The sequence below is a fragment of the Mauremys mutica genome, chromosome 9 (assembly GCF_020497125.1).
Source record: "Mauremys mutica isolate MM-2020 ecotype Southern chromosome 9, ASM2049712v1, whole genome shotgun sequence".
NCBI lineage: Eukaryota > Metazoa > Chordata > Testudines > Geoemydidae > Mauremys > Mauremys mutica.
In genome coordinates this window covers 22,037,636-22,053,494 of record NC_059080.1, presented here as the reverse complement: position 1 = coordinate 22,053,494, position 15,859 = coordinate 22,037,636, and the positions used below count along the sequence as shown (strand labels likewise).

The 15,859-nt window shown below is 41.9% G+C and overlaps 1 protein-coding gene across 11 annotated transcripts in view; it reads right to left on the bottom strand.

Moving 5' to 3' along the window:
• Positions 1-15,859, bottom strand: part of C9H8orf48 (chromosome 9 C8orf48 homolog) — a 235,027-nt gene that overhangs the window by 196,381 nt on the left and 22,787 nt on the right. For 10 of the 11 annotated variants that reach the window (XM_045030090.1, XM_045030089.1, XM_045030091.1 and 7 more), the window contains 3 exons: positions 4,481-4,713; positions 1,645-1,797; positions 109-199 (listed from right to left, as the gene is read on the bottom strand). In XM_045030090.1, the coding sequence (XP_044886025.1) occupies positions 109-199; positions 1,645-1,797; positions 4,481-4,713 (477 nt within the window). The other variant, XM_045030092.1, reaches the window with a different exon arrangement.

The window sequence follows — 15,859 nt, the reverse complement described above, 5'->3', positions numbered from 1 at the left end:
CAGTTCTCATTAGTAGGCATTAGGCACATGAGTTTCACCAGAAGATTTTTGCCAGCTCTTACATTCTTTGATTAATACTCATCATAACCAGGCCCTACACTTTCTGACCTTTCTCATTCAGTCTTTGCCATATAATCCTTGGATCCTCTGAAAGCTTGGGGAGGTTTTTGTGTATTTCTCCTATGAGTGTGAGCGAGTCCTGAAATAAAAGAAAACTGCAGTGAGGCATTTTATTTTGGACACCTACCATCTGTCACATACTATAATGATACAGGCCATCTTAAGGGCCAAATTATCCCTTGTGCAGAGCTACCCATAGAAGGGCCAGCAAATTTAATGAGTTACAGCTCACAATATCCTGCAGAACATTGCATCAGAGAATGAGGATTCTCCCCACATCAGAGTGAGCAGGATGTGAGAACCAGCAAACCAGAGAAATCCCAGGGATCTCAGGACATCTGAGATGGGCAGGGGCAAAGAGGCTCACTGCCTTTACTCAGTTCCCTAGGTGCACGCCCATGCTGTCAGGGCCTACTGCAACCCACTCCAGAAGGCTTTCCTAGCATGAAAGTAGGAATCCATGGGACAGAATGCTAATCGGGTCAACATTATCTTCCAAGAGGAAATCCCTTTCGATCTGTCAATGATGCTGCAGACCACCCATCTCCCCAGGCATAATACAGAAACAAAGAGTCTGAATAGCAGAATATGGAGTTGGAAGGGCTTCTGTAACACTGACAGATGGAAAGAGTATGTTACAGAGCCACTCTTCCTCCTCTTTCCCTGAGTCTATGGCCAGTTTTCACTCCCCTCCGTTGCATCAGGTACTCATGAACCCTGATGATGAGTATGGTGTACATACTTAGATAGGTTAGAATGAAGAGTAGTGGGGAAACTAGCAACTACAAAACTCGCTTCAGGTACAAGATAGGGTGATTTGAGAATCCATAAGATAAGGGATGAAGTGTGCATGCCAAGCAGGAGAATATTGTAAATGAAAAACTTCTGCCTTCCAGATCTACAGTTCACAAGGTGGCTGCCATCTTGAGCTCATTGAAGCTTTAAGGAAAAATAGACAAGGTTTCTATCTGAAACCTCATGAGAACACTTTTTATTTTGATGAAATTCAAATGGCAGCACCATAATACAGTCATGGTTAAGAAAGAGGAGTAGGAACAGCCTCCGCGACAGTAAAACTGCCTCTGCATCCATGCAATGCGGCAGTCACCTTGCACCCCATTCCCTGAAAAGAGAGAAAATGGGATGGAAGCATGTGTGGATGTAACCAGCAAGCATCATATAACAATGATATAATTTACTATGTTCCTGGCTAGCCAATCAGAAAACAGATCATGGGAAATCAATCCAGACACAGCCAAAATAAAAAATCTCTGGAAAATGGTGAGCCAGATTTTCAGCTGATATAAACCAGAGTAGCTCCATAGATATGATCAGCACAAGGTGAGGATCTAGCCCCATGCAGGTTAGTAACAACATGGGTCCAGATTCCATCCCAACTCACACTGCATGCAGGTCTATGCGACCGCATGGTCATAAATCAGGATGCAATTTGGCTCACGGATTCCTCAACTGCAAGTGTGTACAAAATGCACCGGAGGGTTTGTTTTAATAACATTTGCTTACTTTGACATAAATCTGTTCTTCTAATTTATCTTGGAATAAAGCATTCTCCACTAAAGTCTTCTTTTGTCTGAGAAAGGTAATCTTGGCCAGTTCTGTCCACTTTTTCTTACAATCATGGCATTGTGAAGGCTGGTGTAGTTTAGTTTCTTTCACCTGTAAGATGAGAAGTTGAAAAAATGAATGAGTAACATATATCTTAGCAAGGTGATTGCTTCTATTAAAAATAACAAATAATATATATATATATAGCTTTTGAACAGAAAGAATTGCTCTTCTAGGGAGCCATAAATTACTTCATAATCTTTTTCACAATATCATCTCGATGAGCCGATCTGAATGACTTTTACACTAAACTACATTTGCTTTCCCCCATGTGCTACCCTTTCTAGCAGCAGTAACTTTGTTTCATTTAAGGTTAATCTGATTTTTTTTCAGCCATCATATCACTGACTGGTAATACAACAGATTTTTCTTGTAGTAGGCTAACTGAAACCTACATGCCATCTTTTAAAAGATAATAAATATCTTCACAACTTTTAAGAAAAAGAAACTTTTAAGAAAAAGAACCCTAAAGCGATATTGGTTCAAATATGTATATACAGTTCTGAATTAAAACCAAAGTAAAATTGTACAAGCAGTTTCCTTCAAGTGTTGAATAACAATATTTATTAAAGTCTGTGTTAGTTTATTTACCACAAAATCTTGAGTGTGCTTAAAGGCTTTATACAAATCTCAGGATAGAATATCTATATAGGATTTGAGTTTGATCTCACTTGCATAGATGTAAATCAGGACTAACTCCATGGAATTACACCAGAGTAAAACCAATGTAAGCAAAGAAGAGTCAGGCTTACAGACTGTAACAAATTTATTAGTAGCTGTTTTTTTATTACATTTTAGCGTAGTGAAAGGAGGTAAGTAGCTGTAATTTCAAAACTGTTTAAAAAATGAAGCTCTCGATATCCCAGAACTGACTTTCAAAAACACCAAAAAGAAAGAAACAAGTAAAAAAAACCAAACCCCACTATTCTCTGCTCACTTGGCACAGGGTTAGCTGATGAATGGTTTAACAATTACTTTTACATGCTGTATGGCAGTAAATTAAAGCAAATGTATGTGGTAGTAACTGAAGCAAAATACATGACTGCAATTATTATTCAACACTCATTTTTTGGTTCTATCAATATTATTCTCCAATGCAGACATGCTGTACCCATTTCAAACGAGGCACAGACACTTTCCAACACCAAGATTTATTGGTAAAGGCATCTGTAGGTGATGACTGTCACAGTAACATATTCAAAACCCCTTACAAATACTAAGTTAGAATTCAAGGATCACTGGAGAATAAACAACAGTTTTGTGATTCCTGACACACACACAGTGGAAAGAGGCGTTGTTTGTCTCAGTCTGCCTGTCCTATGGGAAAGGAGCACTGGGCTGGCAGAAAAGAAAAGTCCTTCAAACTGTTAAAATGACACATGCACATCTTACCAAACTCACTGATGCAACCCAGATTCTATCAGGCACATTTTATTCTTTAGGCAAGTGTTAAAAATTAAAGGTTGGCCAAAAAAAATAATCAAAGAATCAGGAATTTAGGAATGTTTCTATTAAAATATGTCTAAACACTTCTTGTTTTTCGTGCAAAAGAGTGACAAATAAAAGCCAACAATTTTCCATGTAATCTTAGCTTAAAAGGTATTTTGCTAATGTGTCATTCACAGTGAAAGGGCTAAAGTCATACCTATGTGCTAAAATATTTTACCTTTGTCTCCGTGGATATTATCTTTTTTATCTAGGAACACTGATGTCAGTTTTCCAGTCAAAAGCTAAACCATGCCACAGGCCAGATACATCCATGGCCAAGTGACCCTAAGGTGAAGATCTATCCAGCAATATTTACCCTTCTGAAAAAACACTCCCCTACTTGCCACATTCATATATTCCCTAGAGAAGTATGACCTCAGGAGACACCAGGGACTGCAACCAGGGCAGAGAAAAGGCATAAGGGGTGAGCTTTTTCGTGCCTTCCCTTCTTGCAATCAGGAAACATCTGGCCCAGAATGTATTAGCTCTGGTCAAGTGTATATTTACACATATTTCTGTTTTTGTGCTGGTGTCTTGATAGCCAGTCCTAATTCCGGACTACAATAAAGAGTTTATACAAAACTCTTGTATAAGGGGAGAGGAAGGGCTCTCATATTTTACTTTCCCAGGCTGCCCTGGAGGTTTCAGTCATCCACCACTTCTTTTGACTGCAATCCTGTCAGCACTCTGTGGCTGAAGTAGCAAGACAGCTTCTTACCTCTTTTGAGCAGAGCCAATGCCACTTTGTACATTAACCAATGGGGGCACTGTTATAGTGGGGATGGCCAAACCTCCTGGAAAGTGAGCACATTTCCACAAGTCACTTCCAGAACAGTTCTGTACACAAAAGGGCACGGGCAGCCTGACAAGCATCACTTACAACTCTACTCCCCAGTTAACCTAACGGTCATAGAGGTTGACAATAACTATCCACCCCTGCCTCTGTGAATTACTCATATCGTATATAATGTCTCAGTGAAAAATCAGAATTTTGTCAGTAGGCAACATTTTATATAATTTTGCTACTTACTAAAAGCATTTCTGCAGCATGGTCTTTAATGAGAAAATCAGAAACACAAATCCTGTAGTCCTCACTAAGGCAAAACTCACAATGAAGTCAATGGGAGTTTTGCATGAGTAAGGATAGCAGGATTTGACCTGTATCGTTTCAATTTTTCTTTAGCAGCCCTCCAAAACCAACCACCCAACCAACCAACAGGCATGATTTATGTTTTGGTTACAGTACCTGTTTCATTGTTTCACTGATATTTTTCAGATGGATTCTGTTCACTAGCTGATCAGGAATAGTACAGTTCAAGTCACCTGTCACTGGCTTCTCTGAAGTAAATCCATGCTGCAGATCTTTATGTTTGCTGCTGTTTGATTGCTTAGAGTTCAACTGACGATGGATCTGGCTTATCTTAATGGCGCAAAAAGACTGCAGAGCATCCAATTCTTCATCTGATACTTCAGTGATTTCTGTCAACAGTGCATCAACAAAACAAAAATCGCAATTACTATATCAGAGAGAAGAATCTCAAGTCTTCTATTGTGATCTCTTATCATGTAGTTAAAAAAATCCTGCAACATCAGGTATGAAAGTATTTGCATTCATAATAGCAATGCAACATTTACATGTAAATCTGGTATAATCCATTTAGAAAAATACAAAGTATAAACACCTCTATGATGCACCAAAAAGGAAACACAGTCCAAAAGAAAGGGGATAGGCTAATGATCACATGCAAAGAAAATACTTGATGTAGAGCACACAAGACAAATGCAGATTTATTAAAGAGAAAAAGTAAACGTGGTAAATAAAACAATACAGAGGTTACTCTTAGTTTAGACACTAAATACACTAATGGAGACCATATGATTGCTTAATTTGGATTTAACCCCTTCTTAGCAGGAACTGCAATCTGCTAGAGCAAAATGCATTAACATTTGAAGTCAGAACTCCAGATCTGATAGCAAACCACACACACATTTAGTAGTTACAGTTCTATTAAAAGCAACAGCTGGAAAACACTTAAAATATATTTATATAATCTACAGTTCATCTTCATACATTTTTTTTTAAAAGGACAATGTTATTTCATTAGCAAACACTTTCCTCCCAAGTTTCAATGCTCATCTAATAAATTCTTTATTTGGTTCTGTTTAAACATTATCTTTCACTCTCTCATTTCCTTCTTCCTTTCAGGTGGCATTTAATAATAAATAAAAAAGTGAGAAATTACAATTAAGATAGTAGCGTAATAATGAATTTAAGGCCAGACCCAACACCCATTGAAGTCACTTGAGTCATTCCATTGACTTCAATGGGCACTGGATCCAGCCCATAAAGACCAGATAAAATGAGTAACAAATTTCTTGTGGTTACTATTTGCATATTTCATTAGCAGCATTGCTTTGTTGAGTGATGGCTCCATGCAGCTTTCATCTGTTGCACTGTTTTTAAGTGTTTTATGGAGGGCAAAGAGTATTTCTCAGGGTTTCTCAAACAGGAGAAGCCGCTTGTGTAGAGAAAGCCCCTGGCGGGCCGGGCCGGTGTGTTTACCTGCCCCATCCGCAGGTCCGGCCGATTGCAGCTCCCACTGGCTGTAGATCGCTGCTCCGGGCCAATGGGAGCTGCTGGAAGCAGCGGCCAGTAAGTCCCTTGGCCCACGCCGCTTCCAGCAGCTCCCATTAGCCCGGAGCAGCGAACCGCGGCCAGTGGGATCTGTGATCGGCCGGACCTGCAGACGGGGCAGCTAAACACACCGGCCCAGCCCACCAGGGGCTTTCCCTACACAAGCGGCGACCCCTGTTTGAGAAGCCCTGCCCTATATCCACATTCAACTCGCTTTTGCATGATTGCCAAAACCCAACTGCATGTGCTTAAATTCATATTATTCAGAAACATCAAGCTGTGCCCTGCCAAGTCTATGTGACAGTGTAATTGTACCACTGTAACAATTCCCTCCGATAGGCTGTTCCACTCCTTTGTAGTATCTTGTCTAAAATTTGATAGTAAACTCTTCAGGGCAGACACCAGGTCTTCCTCAGAGACCAACACCAAGATTCCAGAGCGACATCCTAGCACCTCGCACAGTAGTCCTCCAATTCTGTCTGGTGCCTTAGGGCCTCCCCACAATACAAATATTACAAAAATAATAATACGCTATAGTACAAAATTCCTCTTAAATATGTCGTGATGAATTTAGTGTGATGTCTACAAGATGTAGCTCTGGCATCTTGGAAGGAAACAGAACATCCTTTCAGAAATGCAGCCTATCTTTATAAAGAGCAAGCGATCTATATTTAAGATTAAGTGAAGTTGAAATCAGTAAGCCTTCTTTATGGGACGACAAGGAAAGCGAGTGAACTGTAACAGCCACAGTTCAGAATCAATTATAGCAAGGTAATTTATTCCTCCTTATGACTTGGTGTATCAATTCCACTAACGATAAAGCAAGACATGGTATTACCTCGTATCCCGCTTACATGAATAAGAATGAGCCATACTTTAAAATCATTACAACAAAATTGCCTTTTTCTTAGGTAAGATCACAGAGTTTTGACTGGAAAAGATAATTGCAGCCATCAAGTCCTTTCTCCTACAAGCGCAGCACATAGGCCATGTTACAAAGTTGGACTGATACACTGGAGAGGCATCGAGTTTTAATTACACTAATCAACTGTGCACGTGTTCACATGTAATGAACTCAATGGATAAAGCAAAAAAGAAAACTACCAGTGCAAAAATTCAGTACTTGAGTTGTATTTATTTCACAGAGACACATATATACAACATACTGTGAGGAATCACAGGGCTCAAACCCGAGCCCACAGGCAGCCCTCAGGCCATGACTGCCACCCAGCAACTCACCTGAGTAACTAGGGAAGAGTCCAGGGAAGGACTAGCTCACAGAGGGCCTCATCTCCAAATCTCCTGCTTGGGGGAAACATCCAGTCCCCCGACTGGCTAAGGAGTACTATATAAACCAGGAAGTAACAATAGGAAATTGTCTGCACAAGAAGAAATCTTTGGCTGGCTGTGATGTTGGACGCTTTCTGCTTACCTGTCTCCTGAGCCCTTCATTCCTATCTGCTCCTGTTTCCTGCTTCTCTGCATGCTCCTGGTACCTGTCCCCCATTCCAGACCCCCATCTACTCCCAGTTCCTGCTGTCCTATACTACTCCAGGCCCCTGCTCCTCTGCCTTACCCCGATGCTGTCTCTGGCTCTGACCCTTGGCTCGGCACCTGACTCCGACTCTGACCTTTGGCTTGGTACCTCACACTGTCTTTGGTTTTGACTCTCTGCTCTGACCATTAGGCTTGACCCACACATGCCTCGGTCATTGCACATACTTTTTTTAATGCATGTTACTAAGGAACTGAATTTTTTTTTACAGAATCCCAAGTCAATAACAGATATTATGTGCAGACTTAAAAATTACAAATTAACACAGTTGAAAACAGAACACTTGAAAACTCAGCTCTTCCTTTGATTATCTGCCAAGACTCTGACAGTATCATAAGCACCAGAAACAGCATAAGGACTTCCAGCTCTTTCAGTCACTTTTGGAATTAATTCTACCATCACCTGATGGAAGGAGAAACACAAAATCCTGAATGAAGTTTTTGAAAAGTAAAAAGTTCTTCAGGTCACTTTTAAGCAACTTCTCCCTAAGTCTATGTATATATTCTTTAATTCTCAGACAATCACAGAAATTATAGGAAGATAGGAAATACCAAGCCCGATCAGGTCCCCCTAATCTGGTTTTCTGTCTGCCAATATCAAATGATTAACAGGAAGCTGCAAGTTTAAGGTTGATTTTGAGCCATCATTCTTAAGTCTTAAGCCACTAGACCAAATTCTGGTCATGATCCTCAAAATTCCTGTAGGTGGTCAGCACCTCTCAGGCTCAAGCTCCCTAGAAAGGTTTTCTGTTCCAAAACTAGCTCCTCTTAAAATCAAGTGAGAGGTAACTTCACAGAACCTCTGAGGATCGGAGCAGTAGAGGACTTTCTCAGGCAGGGCTTAGGGACAGAAACACAGCCCATACATTTCTGAACATTTATTCCCTGTCCTAGTAATAGCTGGTACATCATCTTTGTCAATATCTATTTACATACTAATCTGTGGGGGGTAATGGAGAGACTTCTTTTTTCTTTGTCTTTTTTATGGGCATGTAAAATATATATTTTCATTATCATGTTAAGGCTGGGCAAAAATATTCTGTGCAAGGCTGGTAAATATGCACCACTTTGCAAGGCTGCCCTAAAAACTTTCACCTTCCTTTTAAAAAGTAATATTCTAGGTGGGAGGTGGTGCATAGAATCATTGTCAAGCAATGACAAAAATCATAGCCTGGAAAGTTAGGAGTTAACATACAGCATGAATGTATATGGCTCATTTGAATTAAAATGGAATTAAATGTATTCTGAAACAGCGCCTTACATATGCCAGCTCTGTCATAGCATGTTACCAAGTTATATATTACATTTTAGTAAAGTAAAATATAGGCGTTCAATCCACATCTCACCCCATTTTAAAACCAGCCTAACTTCATTAACTTAAATGGCATTACATCTGATTTGCATCAGCATATGTTAGTTCAGACTATGCAAACACATCAGCTGCCATGAACCCTGCAAAAGCTCATGCTCACCTTTGGACCCTCTAGCAGCAAGATCCAATGGTTGGAAGTCGAAGCTAGACAAATATGGATGGAAATCAGGCATAAACTTTTAACAGTCAGGGTAATTAACCACTGGAACATTTACCAAGGGTTGTAATGGATTCTCTATCACTGGCAATTTTTAAATCAAGACAATGTTTTTCTAGATGATAGTCTCTAATTCAAAAAAAGAATTATTTTGAGGATATTCAATGGCCTGCGCTATGCAGGAGGCCAGACTAGAGATGATCACAATGGTCCTTTCTGGCCCTGGAAACTATGAATCTAGAAATAAGAGTCAAATTTATTGTGAGAAAGAATGTTGGCAAGGGTTGTGAGATTGTCCTTTATTCCTTTAAATAAGCAATGGGATCTTCGACTCTCAGATGCACAACATATCATAAGTCACTGATTTAATGTCTCGGCAGACACAATCAATGTCAGACTATTTTTTTAACATGAACAGTTGGAGAATCCTGGACTCAAATTTTACTGAAACAAGAGGCAGCTAATAAAAAGGAATGATTTAAGTTACTACACACTGTAAATTTGTAAAAACTGGTATTCCATACCATTGTACATTGTTATTAATCTCTAATCCTTTCAGACTCCTGCATATATGTACAGTATTGGCCTGTCTTTCACATGCTAAGAAAGGGCATATACAGAGTGTTTGGTTTTAATACAGTTTTTTTCTCTGTCTTTTCTCTCTTCTTTCCATCTTTGGGCTAGACATGCTTGAATGCTCACTCTCCATTTGCGGTGGCAGACGTAAATGTCACTGTGTATCTCTCTACAGACAATCCCTGACAGTGCTGATTACTGTTCCAGAAACATGCTTCATTGATGCTTGGTTTCCCAGGACCCTGCATGTTGGGTCATCCCCAAGTCCTTATTTTCAGGGGCTCAGAGAAGGGCACCAAAATAGAATTGTATTTTACATACTTCATAAGATCATAAAACATTGAACATTAGGGAATTCAAGTACAACAAACTGATTCACCCAGCCGCTCTCATTATAATGGCATTGAACACACACCATGTAGATAAGCAAGTCGCTGTGTTTATATTTTAAACCCTGCTTTGTGGTTTATAACTCACTGACCTACATGGTTTTTGCTTTCCACATGGAAGTGCACTTAGAAAAAACAGTTTGAATGTTATATAAGTGAAAATAAAATAAAAAGAAATGTATAGTTTTTCAGTGTTTCATTTATTTTGCACTTTTTATCATTCAAATCAGACTTTGATTTAATACTAGAAACTTGGCAAGCATTTTGTTGTTATTTTGTTCTACCAATTTCTGGTATTTTAAAAAGAGAAATTGTAAAATGGGTAAAGGAAAATTAATTTGGAAAAGCAGCACCCATGCTTGAATGATAAGTGCTGTTCAGAAAGATTTTAACTCTGCGTATCAAGATCAATTTTCAAAATTGTCTAAATATGTAGACAGTTCAGATACGGATTAACAGGCTGCATGCCTAATAGGCAAAAAAGGAATTCACAATATTTGTGTATACTGGATAATACAGAGTAGCTATAGGCTAGTGGTAAATCAGGTTACTATTATTAAATACACCTCTACCTCGATATAACGCTGTCCTTGGGAGCCAAAAAATCTTACCGTGTTCTAGGTGAAACCGCGTTATATCGAACTTGCTTTGATCTCCCGGAGTGCGCAGCCTTCCCCCCCCCCCGGAGCACTGCTTTACCACATTATATCCAAATTCGTGTTATATCAGGTTGCGTTATATCGGGGTAGAGGTGTATAAGTATTTGATCATTTGGAGCCACATCTGGTAAGGTGTGAATGCCTCCTGCCTGGTTAAGACTGATGTCAACAGGAATTGAGGGCTCTCAGCACCTTGCAGGATCAAGGTCTTCCAGATGAGACATTATAAAGGTATTTGTCTTTGCTTTATTGGCTCTCCATGGACATTAAAGCTTTAACAGCACTTTTCTTAAGGGTGAGGGTTTATAGATTCATAGATTCTAAGACCAAAAGGGACAACTGTGATCATCTAGTCCAGGGGTCCCCAACCTTTTCAGGACCAGGGACCGGTCATGCCTGCGGAGGGAGCGCTCGTCCCGCGGCTCAGCTGGACCGCCCGCAGGCGTGCCTGCGGGAGGTCCACCGGCTCCGGTTGAGCTGCCGCAGGCATGACTGCGGATGGTTCGCTGGTCGCACGGCTCAGCTGGACCGCCCGCAGGCATGCCTGCGGAGGGAGCGCTCGTCCCGCGGCTCGGGTAGAACTCCCGCAGGCACGCCTGCGGGAGGTCCACTGGGTCGGTTCGCGGCCCGGTTTGTAAGAGGCCGCGGCCCAGTACCGGGCCGCGGCCCGGGGGTTGGGGACCCCTGATCTAGTCTGAGCTCCAGTATAGCCACAGAACTTCCTCATTTCCCTTTACACCCCAGGTTGTGCACTAGAAGTTTACCTCAGAGGTGGCTAGATTTCAGTGGCATGGTACATATTTGTGAAGTGCTTTGGGATCTCTTTGGAGGAAAGGTGCCATATATTATTATTTTACCTGACAACAGTAAAATTGCTGAGCAAACTAATAGGAGACAGATTAAAAGAGAAGACAGGCTCTGTGTTCTTAACTAGGTCAATTGTGTATAGCTATTGCAGGGAACTCAAATGTATATATCCCTCGTGTTTCAGGGAACAAACTGGCTATGTCGGAAGGGGTCGGGTGAGTCTGGTCAAGAAGCAGATCCTTGAAATCATATTGTACAATCAACATTATGAGAGGGATGCCTCTCCCTTCCTCTGAGTGTCAGCTATAAGCCAATGCAGTACAAAAATCTTGCAATTCAAACCGAAGTAGACAGAATTCTTGCCCTGTCCTTCCCAACACTGGGGAGCAGTTTGCTGGGGGCTCCTGCAGGAATTCCACCCCCCCTGCATATTACAGAACTGTAATCCATGGTGCTGGAGGTTTCAGGGGAGAGGAGAGTGGGTCCAGGTATGCAGCCATTGGATTTTGTCTATGTGTGATCTATTGTCCAAACTCTCCCTTCTCCAGTGCAGTCTGCTGCCCTCCACAGCTTATGGGGTGGGGGAGGGTTCCATCACCAAAAACCGCCTCTTGAATCCTCTCCTACGACAAGCCTGTTTACTTGGGCTTGGCATCAGAACCAGAATATCAGCCAGAGGCAACGTACCTGACTAGTTCACTCTGGTGTGACACCTCGTATGTTTCTATGTATTCCATAACCCTTCATGTATTTGTCATATCTAAGTACAACAGAACCGGTCAGCCTTAACTATTCTGCATTGTCTTGCTTTTCTTGAGAGCACAGAGAGGACAGGAAGCAGGGAAGAGTAGTTACAGCAAAGGCAAAGTCCAAAGGTCTGGGATCTCTTTCTGGCACTACTTTAGGTTTGTTGTGTGACCTTGGAAAGTCATTCAGTCTCTTTGGGCCTTAGTTCCTCTCTCTGTATAATGGGTGATAATACCCACCCGCCGCTCAGGGATGTTGTGATGTTTAATTCATTAATGCATGTTATATGCTGAGAGGCCCTCAGATGAAAGAGGCTATCGACCAGCACAAGATGATCATGGTTTGCCTCTCAACCTTACAGCTCCTTAAAGCCTAGTTGGGTAGTGTGTTAAATATGTCAATAGTTACTGCCTCTGGGCATGTGGAAACCTGTGCACACCAAAATGAAAAACTATATCTATTCAGCAGTCAGGAATATATGAGGCCAGGTTAAAAAAAATCCTCAGATGCACAGAAATAGGTCTCTCTGCTCCCCTTTATGCATATACAAAAACACATATGCCCCACTGAAATAGAAGTTTATATGTACTCACTGCTTATATCTATTTGAGCCTTTTTTACTTTAAAATTTCCCTGTGTTGCTACCACTGGTGCAGCTCCATTCACACCAGTGATGGTGGAAGTGCTAGTGTTGACATGTATTTTAACTACCATGTCATCAAACCCTGCTCACAACCGTTCTAGACAACCCAGCAGCTAAAATGGATATATTAGAGCTCTCACTGCTGCTTCAACTGATGCAGTGGTACCATATGGGAGAAATTTTAAGAGAAAAGGCTCAGCATTGACAAGCCCACAGAGGTGAAATTAGACTTCTAAATTAAGCACTTGTCTAAACCTTTTTATTAAATTCTCCCAGTTGAACTTTCAGAAATACAGACATCTGCAATTTAGGAATTGTTGCTTTTGGTGGTAAATTTTATAGTTAATGTTAGTCATTTTATATAGGTATATGACATCTTTTTTGTATAATTAGCATACAGTCACTTCTGAAGTGCATGTACTCAATAAAACAGGCTAAGAAGGTAGGAAGGAAAGAATAATAAAGAGAGAAGCTTTCTTGTTTTCTTAAAGCAAATATCCCAGTTTTATCTGGAACCTGAAAGAAGGAAAACTACAACTTAAAACATAAAAGGCTATTTCAGGATATTCCCATAGGCAGGCATGTGATTTATTAATATCTAACAATGTCACTGGTAAGATTTGGAAAAAATTTGCTGCCCTACCTGAAGAGTAATATTTCAATGTGTATACTGATAGAATTTCACTAAGTTTACTGACGGGACATTAATTATACAGCAGTCTAGTATTAGATGAGCTCATCTTCAATTATGTATAAAAACAATTAAGAAGTAATCAAGATAGTCTCCGAGTAGATAAAACAATAAGAGGCTCTCATGGCTACAGACTATAGCATTGATTAACTCCGAGAGGAATAGACATTTGTAGGCCACAACATTTGAAACTCTTTCTCTCCCCTCGTCTCCCTTCATTTTTTTCCTTCACTGCTCTGGTGAGAAATATAATTATGGATTCAAAGGATTAAACCTGCCAATCCCTAACCCTGAGGGGAAAAATATCAGAGGTGAAAGATTTCCTTAATGCTATATCATTGTTTATCACTCCTTAAATGAGCACAAATTAGTGGGCCCCGGAGTATAAAGATCTTTCTAAATGAGAAAATTATATGATTCTGACGTATTTTAAAAAACAATGGTCTTAGGGATTCCCCAGATAAATCCGCAGTGCCTCTCCCCTACTGACGATACATGATCCATAAAACTGTGTCTGTATTTGTGACTGTCTTTCACAAGATAGATACACCCTGTCACACATCCTTCCCCTCAGGATAGGACCCGGCGGGGGCCCTCCCTCTTCATCCTCTCCTCCCACCTGGGAGAAGAAGTGTTCATTAGCATGGGCCCTGCCTGGATGATGTAGTACGCTGAACTCACAGGGTGGAGGAAGAGGTACCACTGCATAAACTGGGCATTTGTGTCCTACATGGTGTTGATCCACCCTAGGGGTGCATGGTCAGTAACGAGGTGAAAGGGGCTCCCTATCAGATAATATCTCAGGGCCTTGAATACCCACTTCACTGCCAAGGCCTCCTTCTCAATCATTGAATATTTAGTCTCCCAGGGGAACAATCTTTGGCTTAGGTAGAGCATGGGATGTTCCTCCCCATCCAGCTCCTGTGACTGTACTGCCCCAACTCCGACTTCTGAGGTGTCCGTCTGGAGGATGAAGGGTTTTGAAAAGTCCAGATGAAACAGGAATGGTTCCTGCATACCAATTGTGTGGCTGCAGCAGTCAACCCATCAGCCATTGGAATGTGGCTGTGGCCCCATGCAGTCCGAACAGCATGCTGACAAATTGGTATAAGCTGAAATGATGTAGGGAAGGCCATCTTCTTTCACGTCGGGGTCAGAGGGCGAGTATCCCTTGGTCAAGCCTAGGGTCGATAAAAAATTTGCACTTCCCAGCCATTCCAGCAGCTCATCTATCTATGGCATCAGGTAGATATTGAAACGTGAGATGGCGTTGACCCTTCTGAAGTCTATGCAGAACCTCACTGTCCCGTTGGGCTTTCACTCCAGGACTCTTCCATGACTCCCAGGGCAAGCATCACCTCAAGCTCCTTCCAGACCACTTCCCACATCTTTTGGGAAGCGGACAGTGATGATCTCAGACCTTCTGCCCTGCGCTGGTGGCTATATGGTGGCTGGTTACACCCGTCTGCCTGGGGTGGGTGACAACACGGTGACGAAGGCCTGGGCCAGCTGTTGTAATTGTAGCTGATGCTCTGGTCAAGGTCTTTCCCAATAAAGCAGCCCCAGCTTGGGTGTGGGAGGGTAAAGGGTAATCAGCAGGCCTTCTCAGGCCTTCCGCACTTTCAGGAGCTTAACATGATATATCTGGAGATCCCTCCGTCATCTCAGTAGCCAGATCTCTTAATCCACTGGTCCCACCCTCTGAACTACTTCAAACAGTCTCTGCCACTTGGCAAGTAACTTGGATTCTGACAATGGCAATAAGAGTAGGACGTGTTCCTGGACTCAAAGGCTCACAGCTTGGTCCCCCGATTGTACTTAACTTCTTGGGTTCATTGTGCCTGAAGTAAATTCTCCTGTGTGAACCCTGGAGACATTCCCGAATCTATAAGATATAGGGGACCGACCCCATGACCCTGGACTTCTCCCAGCTCTCTCAGAGCAGGTCCAGGATCCCCCTGGGCTGTCTCCCATAAAGGAGGTCAAATGAGGAGAATCCTGTAGAGGCTTGGGGGACCTCACCCACCGCAAATAATAGCACGGGCAGCAGCTTGTCCCACTGCCGTGGGTCGTCGTCCACAAACTTCTTGAGCATGGCCTTCAGGGTTCCGTTGAACCTCTCTACCAGGCCATTGGCTTGTAGGTGGCACACCGTTTTGAGGGCTCAGATGTTTGATAGGCGGCACAATTCTGCCAGCATTTTAGACAACACATTTGTTTCCCGGTCTGTTAGTATCTCCCAGGGTACCCAAACCCTGGCAAAGATCTTGAGGAGCTCAGTGGCTATGGTGGGGGCTGTGGTCGCACGTAGTGGGACAGCCTCGGGGTACCGAGTTGCGTAGTCCACAACTATAAGTATGTAACAGAACTCTGACCTGCTCTTCTCCAAGGATCC